The sequence below is a fragment of the Fonticula alba genome (genome assembly GCF_000388065.1).
Source record: "Fonticula alba strain ATCC 38817 unplaced genomic scaffold supercont2.2, whole genome shotgun sequence".
Classification (NCBI taxonomy): domain Eukaryota; order Rotosphaerida; family Fonticulaceae; genus Fonticula; species Fonticula alba.
In genome coordinates this window covers 787,711-798,234 of record NW_009242972.1, presented here as the reverse complement: position 1 = coordinate 798,234, position 10,524 = coordinate 787,711, and the positions used below count along the sequence as shown (strand labels likewise).

At 68.1% G+C, this 10,524-nt stretch overlaps 3 protein-coding genes across 3 annotated transcripts; 1 reads left to right on the top strand and 2 right to left on the bottom strand.

Moving 5' to 3' along the window:
* The first annotated feature begins 776 nt into the window (after positions 1 to 776).
* On the top strand, positions 777 to 2,643 carry H696_01197 (hypothetical protein). The gene is made up of 2 exons (XM_009495082.1): positions 777 to 1,589; positions 1,787 to 2,643. The coding sequence occupies exons 1-2, from the start codon at positions 897 to 899 to the stop codon at positions 2,408 to 2,410; spliced, it is 1,317 nt and encodes a 438-aa protein (XP_009493357.1). The 5' UTR covers positions 777 to 896; the 3' UTR covers positions 2,411 to 2,643.
* A 107-nt stretch (positions 2,644 to 2,750) lies between these two features.
* On the bottom strand, positions 2,751 to 4,709 carry H696_01196 (hypothetical protein). The gene is made up of 4 exons (XM_009495081.1): positions 4,489 to 4,709; positions 4,150 to 4,404; positions 3,515 to 3,975; positions 2,751 to 3,305 (listed from the first exon to the last, which is right to left on the bottom strand). The coding sequence occupies exons 1-4, from the start codon at positions 4,494 to 4,496 to the stop codon at positions 3,103 to 3,105; spliced, it is 927 nt and encodes a 308-aa protein (XP_009493356.1). The 5' UTR covers positions 4,497 to 4,709; the 3' UTR covers positions 2,751 to 3,102.
* Positions 4,710 to 5,360: 651 nt separating this feature from the next.
* On the bottom strand, positions 5,361 to 10,196 carry H696_01195 (hypothetical protein). Its single transcript, XM_009495080.1, has 12 exons — positions 9,808 to 10,196; positions 9,520 to 9,705; positions 8,899 to 9,361; positions 8,687 to 8,746; positions 8,221 to 8,337; positions 7,597 to 7,967; positions 7,400 to 7,471; positions 7,048 to 7,248; positions 6,344 to 6,769; positions 6,070 to 6,224; positions 5,847 to 5,923; positions 5,361 to 5,750 (listed from the first exon to the last, which is right to left on the bottom strand). The coding sequence occupies exons 1-12, from the start codon at positions 10,068 to 10,070 to the stop codon at positions 5,562 to 5,564; spliced, it is 2,580 nt and encodes an 859-aa protein (XP_009493355.1). The 5' UTR covers positions 10,071 to 10,196; the 3' UTR covers positions 5,361 to 5,561.
* Between the last annotated feature and the right edge of the window lie 328 nt (positions 10,197 to 10,524).

Here is a 10,524-nt window from a genome sequence, read left to right as displayed (position 1 = left end):
GGGAGGGGGGCGGGGGGCACCAACCGGCCCAGTACGGCAGTGTATATACGCCAGGATATGTTTCTCGGCATTCGACCGCCCAGAGGCCCCTGACTCCGGGGGCCGGCCCCCGCGGCGGTTTCCATGTATGTTCCCAGGAATTGGGACTGCTCGCCCCCTCCCTCCCCCCCCCCCTCGCCCGCGCTGTGGGTGCCAGGCTGGGCGTCGCTCCTGGGCCTTCGGCCCCTTGAGCTGCGGCATTCCATTCGGTCCCTTTCGCGGGCCTGGTCCTTGAGTCGTGCGGTGGAGCATGTCTCCGTGCCGCCGGCAGGTCGCCGGCCCCCGCCGCCCCCCCCCCTCTCCCGAAGGGCCGGGCCGGGCCGCCTCGTCCCACGGTTCGGCCCCCCCCCCCTGAGGCCCTCTGTTCCGGCTTGCCGGACGACAAGAGACAGCGCCCGGGGCGGTTGGCCGCGCTCGGCCTTGCGCCAGAGTTTCTCCTTTCCTCTCCCCCACCCCCGAATCGCCTCATCGCCCTCCTGGCGCCCGCTCCATTCCCTCGGCTTGTCCTGTGGGGAAATCGCGAACTCTCCACCACCGCTCCCGCCCCCCCTTCCACCCCCTGAGATCGGCACCAGTAAGTCTCTCCACTTGCTGCCTCCCTTCTCTCCCCTTACCTCTCGCCGCTTGGCAGCTTCCGTGATGTTGATCATCCCCGGTCCTTGGCTCCCTCTTCCCGCTTCCCATCAGATCTCCCCCTTCTCCCGCTGAAGTCCGACGTCTGTTCCGTCATATAATCACCCCCCCCCCCCCCTGCCCCCTCTCCCATTCCCCTCCGACTCTCTCCCTCTCTCCCCCTCCCCCTCCCCCTTCACATTTCGTGGTCGCAGCAGCTCGCACCAGCCCCACCAGCGGCACTCATGTCGCTGCCCTCGCACCTCTCCGGTTCTCCGTACGGCGACCAGGGCCAGGGCCATGGTGCCGGCCCGGTTGTTCCCCACCCCGCCGCCCCACACCTTCCCCAGTCCCGCTACCATGCCAACCAGGCACCGGCGCTGGCGCCGGCCCCGCAATACCTCCCGCAGTACCCTGGCCTCGGTGGAACGGCCCCCCCATCGCCGATGATGGTGAATGCGCCGGCCCTCGGTGCCGGAGCATCTCCCACCGGTTCTGCCGCTGCCTTCAGTAGTCCCTTCATGCCGGATGGCATGGTCGGCTCGCCCGGTCCCAATAGTGCCGGCTCCGGCAGTGCCACCGGCAGCACCAGCAGCCTCGGCCGGTCAGCCGGATCGACCAGCGGCCGTGGGACCTTGACCGAGGATCTGGCAGCCCTGGGTCTGGGCTATGGAGCTGGCGGCGGGCAGCCGACCGATTCCCCCACGCGCGAGCACTGGGTCCCGGACCAGGAGGCCCTGGTGTGCGGCGATGGCCGGGTCATTGGCGGCTGCGGGCGGACCTTCGGCCTGCTGCGGGATCGGCGCCATCATTGCCGACGTTGTGGCGGGGTCTATTGCAGTTCCTGTGCGCGGTTCCGCATTGTCCTCGATGCACAGGCCACCTTCGTGGCGGTCGATCGGCGCCTCATCGGCTCGCGCTCGGTGCCCACTGTTCGAGTGCGTGTGATGGCGGGGGTGCCGGAAGCAAGCCCATGCACGGCCAACCATCCCCTTCCTGGGCTTTGTCCTTCCCCCACTCCTCTGTCCTCCCCCCCCCTCCCCACTGCCCCCTGCACCCCTGCGCCGTATATGCTCCCCGGCGACCCTGTTCCTCTCGGCTCTCGGCTCCCCACTGACATCCGCTCGCCCACCAGTCCTGCCAGCCCTGCTATCTGGACTTCTACCGGTATATCGATGCGGCCGAGATGCTGGCCGCCCAGGCCGGCGACGCGCAATTCCTGACCAAGAGCGCCAGCTCGCTACTTTACTCGGACCCGGATCTGGTGAGCCAGTCGAGCGAGTCCTCCAGCTTCGACGCCAGCTCTGGGGCATTCCCTTCACAGCTTCCCGGTGCCGGTGCCGGGGCCGGCCGGTCCCTGTCCACCTCTTCGGCGGCGTCAGCCGAGGCGGCCATCGCCACTGCCGGCCAGTTGGCGCCAGTTCCCCTTCCTCCGATGTCCCAGCACTCGGAGGCGGCCGCCGGCGGGGCCCCCTCCCCTGCCCCCACGCCCACCGGCTCGCCGGTCCCCTTCGTGTCGACCGACCCCACCGGCGAGCAGCGCTTCTGCCTGAGCTCGAATCCCTGCTCGCCCGACTGGCCTTGCAAGGCCCACCGCGCGGATTACCCCTGCACCGCGGAGAACCCCTGTTCCTTCAGCTTCCCATGTGCCATCTCGCCGAAGTGCTCCGGGGCCGATCCGCGCGGCTTCCGCCCCCGGCGCTCGACCACGGACGTCCTCCGGTCGCTGGAGAGTTCCGAAGCTTGGTCCACGTTCTGATCCTCCCCCCCGCGCGCCAGCCTGCGGCGCAGGCCCAGGACCGATGCATGCGTGAGCACGGGGACGATGCACAGGCTGCACGTCGCCGCCCCTCGCGACTCTCCGTCCTTCCCATGATCCCCCTTCCACCGTTCCCTCTTTTCCCTGCGTTTGGGGCTTCTCTCGCTCGCTCCTCATGGACACACATACCGCCAGTTCATCGCGGCCCTGTCCCCCCCCCCCCTCCTCCCCCCTTTCAAGACCCCCAAATCGCTCGAGTCACGAGGCTGTATCATACCACCCACCTCCCCTCCGGGAAAAAAAAAAAAAGAAGAATAAAGCCCTCCCCAGAGAAGGATCCCGACTCAGGCTCATGTGTTTGTGGGTATGTGTCTGCGCGGAATGTATGTCATTGGGTGGGAGCAATGGTGAGCTCAAAGAGAGAAAGAGAGAGGCGCGCATGCGCGCGCGCGCACACACACACAGGCACACATGCACACAGAGAGATACACAAGGAGCGTGTGTTTGCCCTTGGCACCGCGCAGGTTGCTTCTCAGGGGGGGGGGAGGGGCCTTCCCTCTTGCTGGGCACCTTCGAACGACCGGGCCTTTGCGGAGGAAACCGCCGGAGAGGATACACACCGCGGGGCGCCGCGTATGGCAGCAGGTGCACATATGTCGCGGGCCACATGGTGAGCATGCATGTGTCACTCTTTAGAAGGCGGGGCGCTCCTTGGGGATGCTGATGCCAGAGTGACGGATGATGACACCGGCGGCGTAGTTGCCGGCGGCAATGCACTCCTCCACCGGGCGACCGAGGACAAAGCGGGAGATGAAGCCACCAGCGAAGGCGTCGCCAGCACCGTTGGTGTCGACGATCTCCTCCACGGGGATGAGGTTGGCCGGGTGAGAGGTGACTGTCGGTGGGCACCACACATGGGAGGCAGGGCAGCGAGGGCAGCAGCGGGAGGAAGGACCATCGAGAGAGGGGCAGAGGGCGAAATGGACACCGGGAGACTGTGAGCAAGTGCACCGGCAAGGGAGCGGGACAAGCGCGGAGAGGCGGGCGCATGGGCAAAAGGAGAGCCATCGGCAAGGGGCCGGAGGGTGTGATGTGGTGACGTACCCTTGACCTCGCCGTTCTCGGTGGTGCCGACCAGGGTCGGGTCAGCGCCCTGGGTGCAGAGGATCAGGCGGGCCGAGCCGTCGGCCTTGGGGATGTTGAGGGCAACATGGCGGACGACGTCCTCCGGGGTGAGGGCCTCGCCGGAGGCGGCAACGCCGAGAGTCTGGCCGAGAGCAAGGAACTCCGACTCGTTGCCGATCAGGATGTCGGTGTAGGGCATGAGGGCCATCAGGGGCTCGGTGAAGAACTGAGGGATGAAGGGGGCCGACAGGTTGAGCATGAAGGTCTTCTTGCGCTCGGAGCTGTCCTTGGCCACCAGCATGGCGGTGTCCGGAGAGACGGTCAGGAAGAAGCCAGACACGAAGCGGAGCTCGGCGTTGTGGACGATGTCCAGGTTCTCCTGGCACTTGAGGTGGTCGATGTTGAACTTGTTGGCGGCGCCGAGGTTGGTGACCATGGAGCTGTTGGGAGGAGCAGCGGACCGGGGAGGAGGGAAAAGGACAGCGGGGGGGGGGGGGGGGGGGGGGGGGGGGGGGGGGGGGGGGGGGGGGGGGGGGGGGGGGGGGGGGGGGGGGGGGGGGGGGGCCGGGGGAGGGAGAAATGCATGGGGACAGAGCCCCGGGGTGATGACGAACCGGTTGAGGCCGTTGATCAGGACGGCGCAGGTGCCGGTGGGGGTGCCGTCCTCGATGACCTGGTAGCGAGTGAGGACACCGTCGGAGGTGGCCACGCGACGGAGGGTCTCACCCTGGGTGTCGTTACCGACACCACCGAAGAAGGCGGTGCTGTCGGGGTTGTCCGGGAGCATCCACTGGGCCACACGGATGGAGTTCTGGGTGGCACCGCCAGCGATGTGGAACATGTCGGGCATCTTGGCGACCTCCTCGTAGCTACACCGGCGAGGAGAGGGAGTCAGCAGGCAGGCAGGCGGGAGGGAGGCAAGGCGGAAGGGCAGGGGGGTGGGGGGAACGAACATCGGCATGTGCTTCTCCTCGGCGAGGATGGCATCGTTGGACTTCAGGTCATACTTGGCGAGGAAGGCCTCGTCGACAATGACGGGGGGTGGGGGTGGGGAGGTGGGTAGGGGGGGGGGGGTGAGAGGGGGGTGGGGGGTGGGGGGGGGGGGGGGGGGGGGGGGAGGGGGATGCAGCAAACGGCGACAAAGCAGGCGCGTGTGTGGGTGGGTGGGTGTGCGGCAAGGAGGCCACACCCTGGAGCCGTATGCCCGCTGGCCGGATTGCTTTGTACCAACATGTTGACGGGCGGATCTGCTGTTGTCATGCGGCGGTGGCCGTGCGCATGCCCACAAGCACGCCTTCCCTCGCGGCCCGCAAAGTGCGTCTCACCAGAGACTTGGCACGCCCGGGGGCCCCGGCGCTACCCTCGCCCTCGCTGCCGCCGCCCCCCCCCCCCCCCCCCCCCCGCGGGGGGGACATGAAATTGCATTTCCCATGTTTGGACGCCAAGCATGATCGATTGTGCCCCGCCGCGCCCCCGGGCCTGGCCACGAAAAGCAGCTGGCCCATTCGGCGGGGCCCGGGCAATAAATGCACCGGCGCCCCCGCCGACAGCCAAACCCTTTTGCCCTTCCCATGCGTCTACACGCGTGGTCGGGGGGGGGGGGGGGGGGGGGGGGGGGGGGGGGGGGGGGGCCGTGGAGCTGGAGGGGGGGGGGGGGGGGGGGGTGGGGGGGGGTGTGGGTCGTTGTTGTGGGGTGTGTGTGCTGGGGGTGGGGTGTGTGTGGGGGGGGGTGGGGTTGGTGGGGGGGGGGGGGGGGGGGGGTGGTGGGGGGGGGGGGGGGGGGGGGGGGGGGGGGGGGGGGGGGGGGGGGGGGGGGGGGGGGGGGGGGGGGGGGGGGGACCTGGAGCACAGCCCCGAGAGAGGGGTGCAGGCGTGGGTGCCCGCATGCACCAACCTGCCCCCCGCAGGCGCAGACGGGGGTCCCACCGCCGCCTGGGTCGACTCGCAGGACCCGGCCAGCTGCTGGCCGCGCGCGCTGCTCTACCCCCGTGGGGTCATGGGATATGCGCGGCACGTGATGCCCACATCAATTCGCACTCCTCCAGATCGCATCAGACAGCCGGGTGGCTTCGGCGCACTCGGCCACGTCGTGCACGCGGAGCAGCAGCGGCCGGTCGGCGTCGTAGCGCGCGTCGCCAGCACGATCGGCCGCAAACCGGCCCAGCAGTGCACCCACCAGAGACGAGCAGGCGGCGGCAGTGAGCAAGACACGCTCCTGTGTGAGGGTGGAAAATGGCAGCGATGGGGGATTAGCAGGTCTTCAGGCTGACGGCAAGGGGAGAAGGGGAGCAAGCGGGAGGGGGCCGCGTACATGTGGCTCGCGCGGGACAACCGACGCAAGGAAGCCCTTGCGCGAGGGGCCGGCGAAAACCGGCATCCCTCGGAGGTCTGGGGCACGGGAAAAGAGTCAGGCTAAGTGGAACGGCAGAGGCATGTGACAGGGAATGACACCCCCCCCCCCCACACACACACAAACAGCCCCCGTTCTCGGCAGGGGGTTTCGGCCTGTGGTCCGGCCATGGTCGAGGACGTACCATGCTCCAAGCCGGCAGGGAGGTCGGCCACCTGGCGAATCAGACGGAGGGAGTCGGCCGGAGTTTTGGCAAAGCCAAGGCCCGGATCCACCAGGATATTCCACCGGGGAACACCGGCCTCGATGGCTGCACGGACGCGACTCGCCAGCTCGGAGCTGGGGTTCCCGTCCCCCTGGCACATGTCAGCAGGGGCACATGGCGGGGAGCTGGGGAAAAGGGAAAGAAAGAGCGAAAGGAGGAGAGCAGGCAGCGAGAGGCAAGAGACGGCACGCACGCCACCCCGCGAACCACGCCGCCCTGGGCCGAGTAGTCCTTCATCTCGGCGCTGGTCATGGTGGCGGTGTCGCCACGAACGTGCATCAGCACGATCGGAATGTTGAGATTGGCGCACAAACGCAACATGCCGCCGGGGTCGCGGGGGGCGGCCTCCTCGCCTGGCAAGGCCAGCCCACCGGCGCCACCGGACACATCGTTGATCAGGATGCCACCGGCATCGAAGGCCTCCCTCTCGAAGGCCCAAACACCGCGGACCACGCGCTCGGCCACCGCCGGCCGGTAGGTGTCCAGCGACAGGGGGGCCCGGATGCCGGCCTGGCGCAGGCGCACGCACGACGACAGCAAGCGCTCGGCCTCCACGTCGGCGGGAATCTCCACAGCCCCCGGCCGAGTAGACTGAGACCCAAGGTCCAGGATGTGAGCACTGGGAGTCGCATCGGGTGAGTCAGTGAGACCGGCCTACTGGCAAAGAGCAAGAAAAGCCCGTGGAAAAGAGAGGGAGAGAGAAGAGCGGGAGAAAAGAGCGAGAGAGAAGAGCGGGAAAAAAGAGCGAGAGAGAGAGAGAGAGAAAAAAAAAGAGCGAGAGAGAGCGAGAGATCAAAGTGGCGAGGAGGAGAGGGGGGCAGGCGTAGCTAGACAGCAGGCAGAGGCCGATGGAGGAGAGCCCACTCGGCGAAATGGCCTGAAGAGGAAGGGACGTACCCCTGGTCGAGCATGCTGCGGGCCAGCCCCTCGACCCGATCGAGGTCCAGGCCAGTGCCGGCAGATGCCACAAGATGCTCACCGGGCGCCGTGCTAAAGGAGTCGGGTGTCAAGTTGAGGATGCCCACGGTCAAGGTGTGGGCGCCATGCGGCACCAGCTGGCCTCCACGGCCAAAGCTGTACACCCGCGGTGGGAAGTCACTGGAAGGAGGAAGGGGGAAAAGGCCCGGCAGCAGCCCGCACACAGCATGCCCACCAGCGTGTCAGCGGGAGGTGTTAGTTGGTGCAGATGAGCATGCGGCAAATTGAAGATCGGTGGGTGGACGAGCAGAGGACAAAGCCAGCCACGCACCGAGCAGGCAGCTGGGCCAGCATTTCGGCCACCGTTAGGCCATTGACTGGGTGCACGAAATCCGGGGCGATGCTACGGTCCAGGGTGGCATGCGATGGTGAGAAGAGGGCCCGGCGTGGAAGAGCTGCCGTCGCTCATCGCGGAGGCAGGCGTCGGAGGAGAAAAAGACCCCCAACAAACAAGGACGGAGCACGCACTCCATCAGAGGCCGGAGAACAAACTCGCGCTCCGGAATGCCAGCGTGTGGAATGGTGAGGAACCCTCCGCCGAGGGCCGACGCCCGGGCAAGGGCATCATCGGCCGCCGGTCCGGGGGGTGCTCCCTTGGAAAGGGCCTCGGCTTCCAGGCGGACCGTGGCGTCGCCGTAAAAGAGGATGTCCAGATCGATCGGGCGTGGGCCATTCCGGACATACACCAAGCCATCAAGGGCGCCCCGGTCGATGGCCACGTCAATTTCCACCGGCGACTCGGCGGCCACAATGCTGCCGCAGGGAGCCGGCCGGCCGAGGGCCACCTCGATGGCCTTGCAAGCGCGTAGCAGCGCCCGCGGCGTGAGAGTTGTGGCGATCTATGTCGGGCGCGCGGAGGGTAGAGAGAGAGGGAGAGGGAGAGGGAGAGAAAGAGGGAGAGAAAGAGGGAGAGGGGGAGAGGGAGGGGCATGGCCATGTCAGTGACAGGGGGAAGTGCCTCTTTTCCGAGCCCGGGTGTCATTGGGCGTCGGGTGTTGGCCGATGAGGAGCGATCTATGCATGAATGTATGCGCGCGCGTGCTTGTGTTTGTGTTTGTGTGTGTGTGTGTGTGCGTGTGCACGAGCGCGAACCTTGAGAGCGGCATTCAGGAAGGCCGGCTGATCGGTCACATAGGCCGGGGGCGTCTCATACAAGAAGGAGGTGTCCAGCAGGCGAACACCATCGATGCGCCGCAGGGCACGCACGGCCTGCATGGTGATCCGATGGAAAGGGATGCCGCCGGGGCGCCACCAGGAGCCGCATGGTCAGCCGGACCTCCCTCAGGGAGTGGAAGGGGCCCATACCAGGGGCCCACGACGCTCTTCCGATCTCGTCTCATACAAGAAGGAGGTGTCCAGCAGGCGAACACCATCGATGCGCCGCAGGGCACGCACGGCCTGCATGGTGATCCGATGGAAAGGGATGCCGCCGGGGCGCCACCAGGAGCCGCATGGTCAGCCGGACCTCCCTCAGGGAGTGGAAGGGGCCCATACCAGGGGCCATGAGAGGCGCGCATTGGGGAGCAAGTGCCAGGCGGCCGTGCGGGCGTGTGCGCACCTCGAAGAGAAATTGCGACCGGTCGCCGATATTCCCACCGATGGCCAAAAAGCAGACCACCTCCTCGGAAGGAGCCGGGCTGGCGTCGGAAAGCGCGGCGCCCAGAGAGCGCGCCGGACGGTCCAGGCGTCGAGTGGCCGACACGGCTGCGCAATCAGCCGCCGGCAGGGCGATGGGAGATCGGAAGAGCACACGTCCAAAAAGCAGACCACCTCCTCGGAAGGAGCCGGGCTGGCGTCGGAAAGCGCGGCGCCCAGAGAGCGCGCCGGACGGTCCAGGCGTCGAGTGGCCGACACGGCTGCGCAATCAGCCGCCGGCAGGGCGATGGGCTTGCCAATGTCCACGGTCAGGGTCTCGGCCTGCAGGGGAGCCGACTGGCCGAGGGACACCCGGCCAGAGGTGGCCCGGATGCGCTCCTCCAGCTGCCCGATGACCACGGTGACCAGGGCCTCCAGCGTGCCGAAGGAGCTGGCAGCCATGGTGGCCACCGCCGCGGCACAGAGATCCCCCAGCCGCGAAACATCGGCCGAGGCCCCGCCGCACGCCGACCCCCCAGCCACCGGGGCCAGGTGCAGGTCAAAGCTGAGCAGGATCGGCTGGGGCGCATGGCGCTCATACTCGCGGAGGCCGATCACAGCCGCCACGCGCACGTCGCACACCCGAGCCGAAAGGGACCTTTTCGGCCAAAGGGGAGACAGGCAATGAAGGGGTGTTAGTCCGTGGGGTCCCCGGGCCGGGAAAGGGCGTGCATGTGCGCATTCAGGTGCGCGTGCATGCCAGCTGGACGAGGAGGGAGGGAGGAAGGGAGGGAGGGAGGGAGGGAGGAAACGAACTGCACGACCGCCGGGCCACCATCCGCAGGGAGGGCCATCACACAGCGGACTTCCAGCATATCGGCCAGGAGGAACGGACGCTCGACATGCAGCGTGACTTCCGCACGCGAAGCAGGCCCCCCGACAATGCGCCCATGGGCTCCAAGTAGGAGCTCCGCCACGCCAATGGCCAGCTCAATCGGCGATCTATCAGAGGGAGGGGGAGAGAGAGAGAGAGAGCAGGGGTTAGGAGCCCGGGGGAAGAGGCACGGGGGGATATCGCTCGGTCCCGGGGCCGGGAGTGCATACCCGAAAGACTCGGTGCGCAGGTGCGCGCGCACTTGCTCCGACGCCGCGGAGTAATCCACGCTCCGAGCCAGCGAGTGGTCGTCCAGCAGGTGCCCCGGGGCCCCGTGCAGCGGCCGGAGGTCCACATCCAGCGCGAAGGACACCCGAAGGAGGGATCCAATGGCCGCTTGGTCCCAGGGATTGGCCATGCAAAGGACCGGGCCATCCGGGCGCAGGCGGGAGACCGTCACCCGGTCGGGAGATGCCACAGCGGAGGGAGACATGTGGCTCACGGGGATGAGGGAGCGGGGAGGCAGGGGGGGGGGGGAAGAGACGGAATGCGAGGTGGGCCAGGGGGGAAGGGAGGACAGTGTGCCGGCGACCGTGCGCAGCACACGCCTCAGTCTGGGTTCTTTTGCGTGAGACTCCCTCCGTCCCCTCCTCGCGTGGGAGGGGTGCCTTGTGGGGGGGGGGTCGGGCGATCTGTGTCGCATCCCCCGGTCCCGCCAGCGGCCCGTGGGGGGGGGGGGGGGGCAGGGGGGGGGGGGGGAGTGCCCAGCGTGCATGCATAGGCATCCTCTCACCGGGGCGGGGGGGGGGGGGGGGGAGAGGCGGGGGGGGGGGGGGGGGGGGGTAGAGCAGACAGGCAAACAGGTATTACATCGCCCGGGGGTCAGTCAAGCGAGCTCCATCGTGGGGAATCCCGCCCCCGGCCCCGGGGCCTGCGGACCTGAGCCG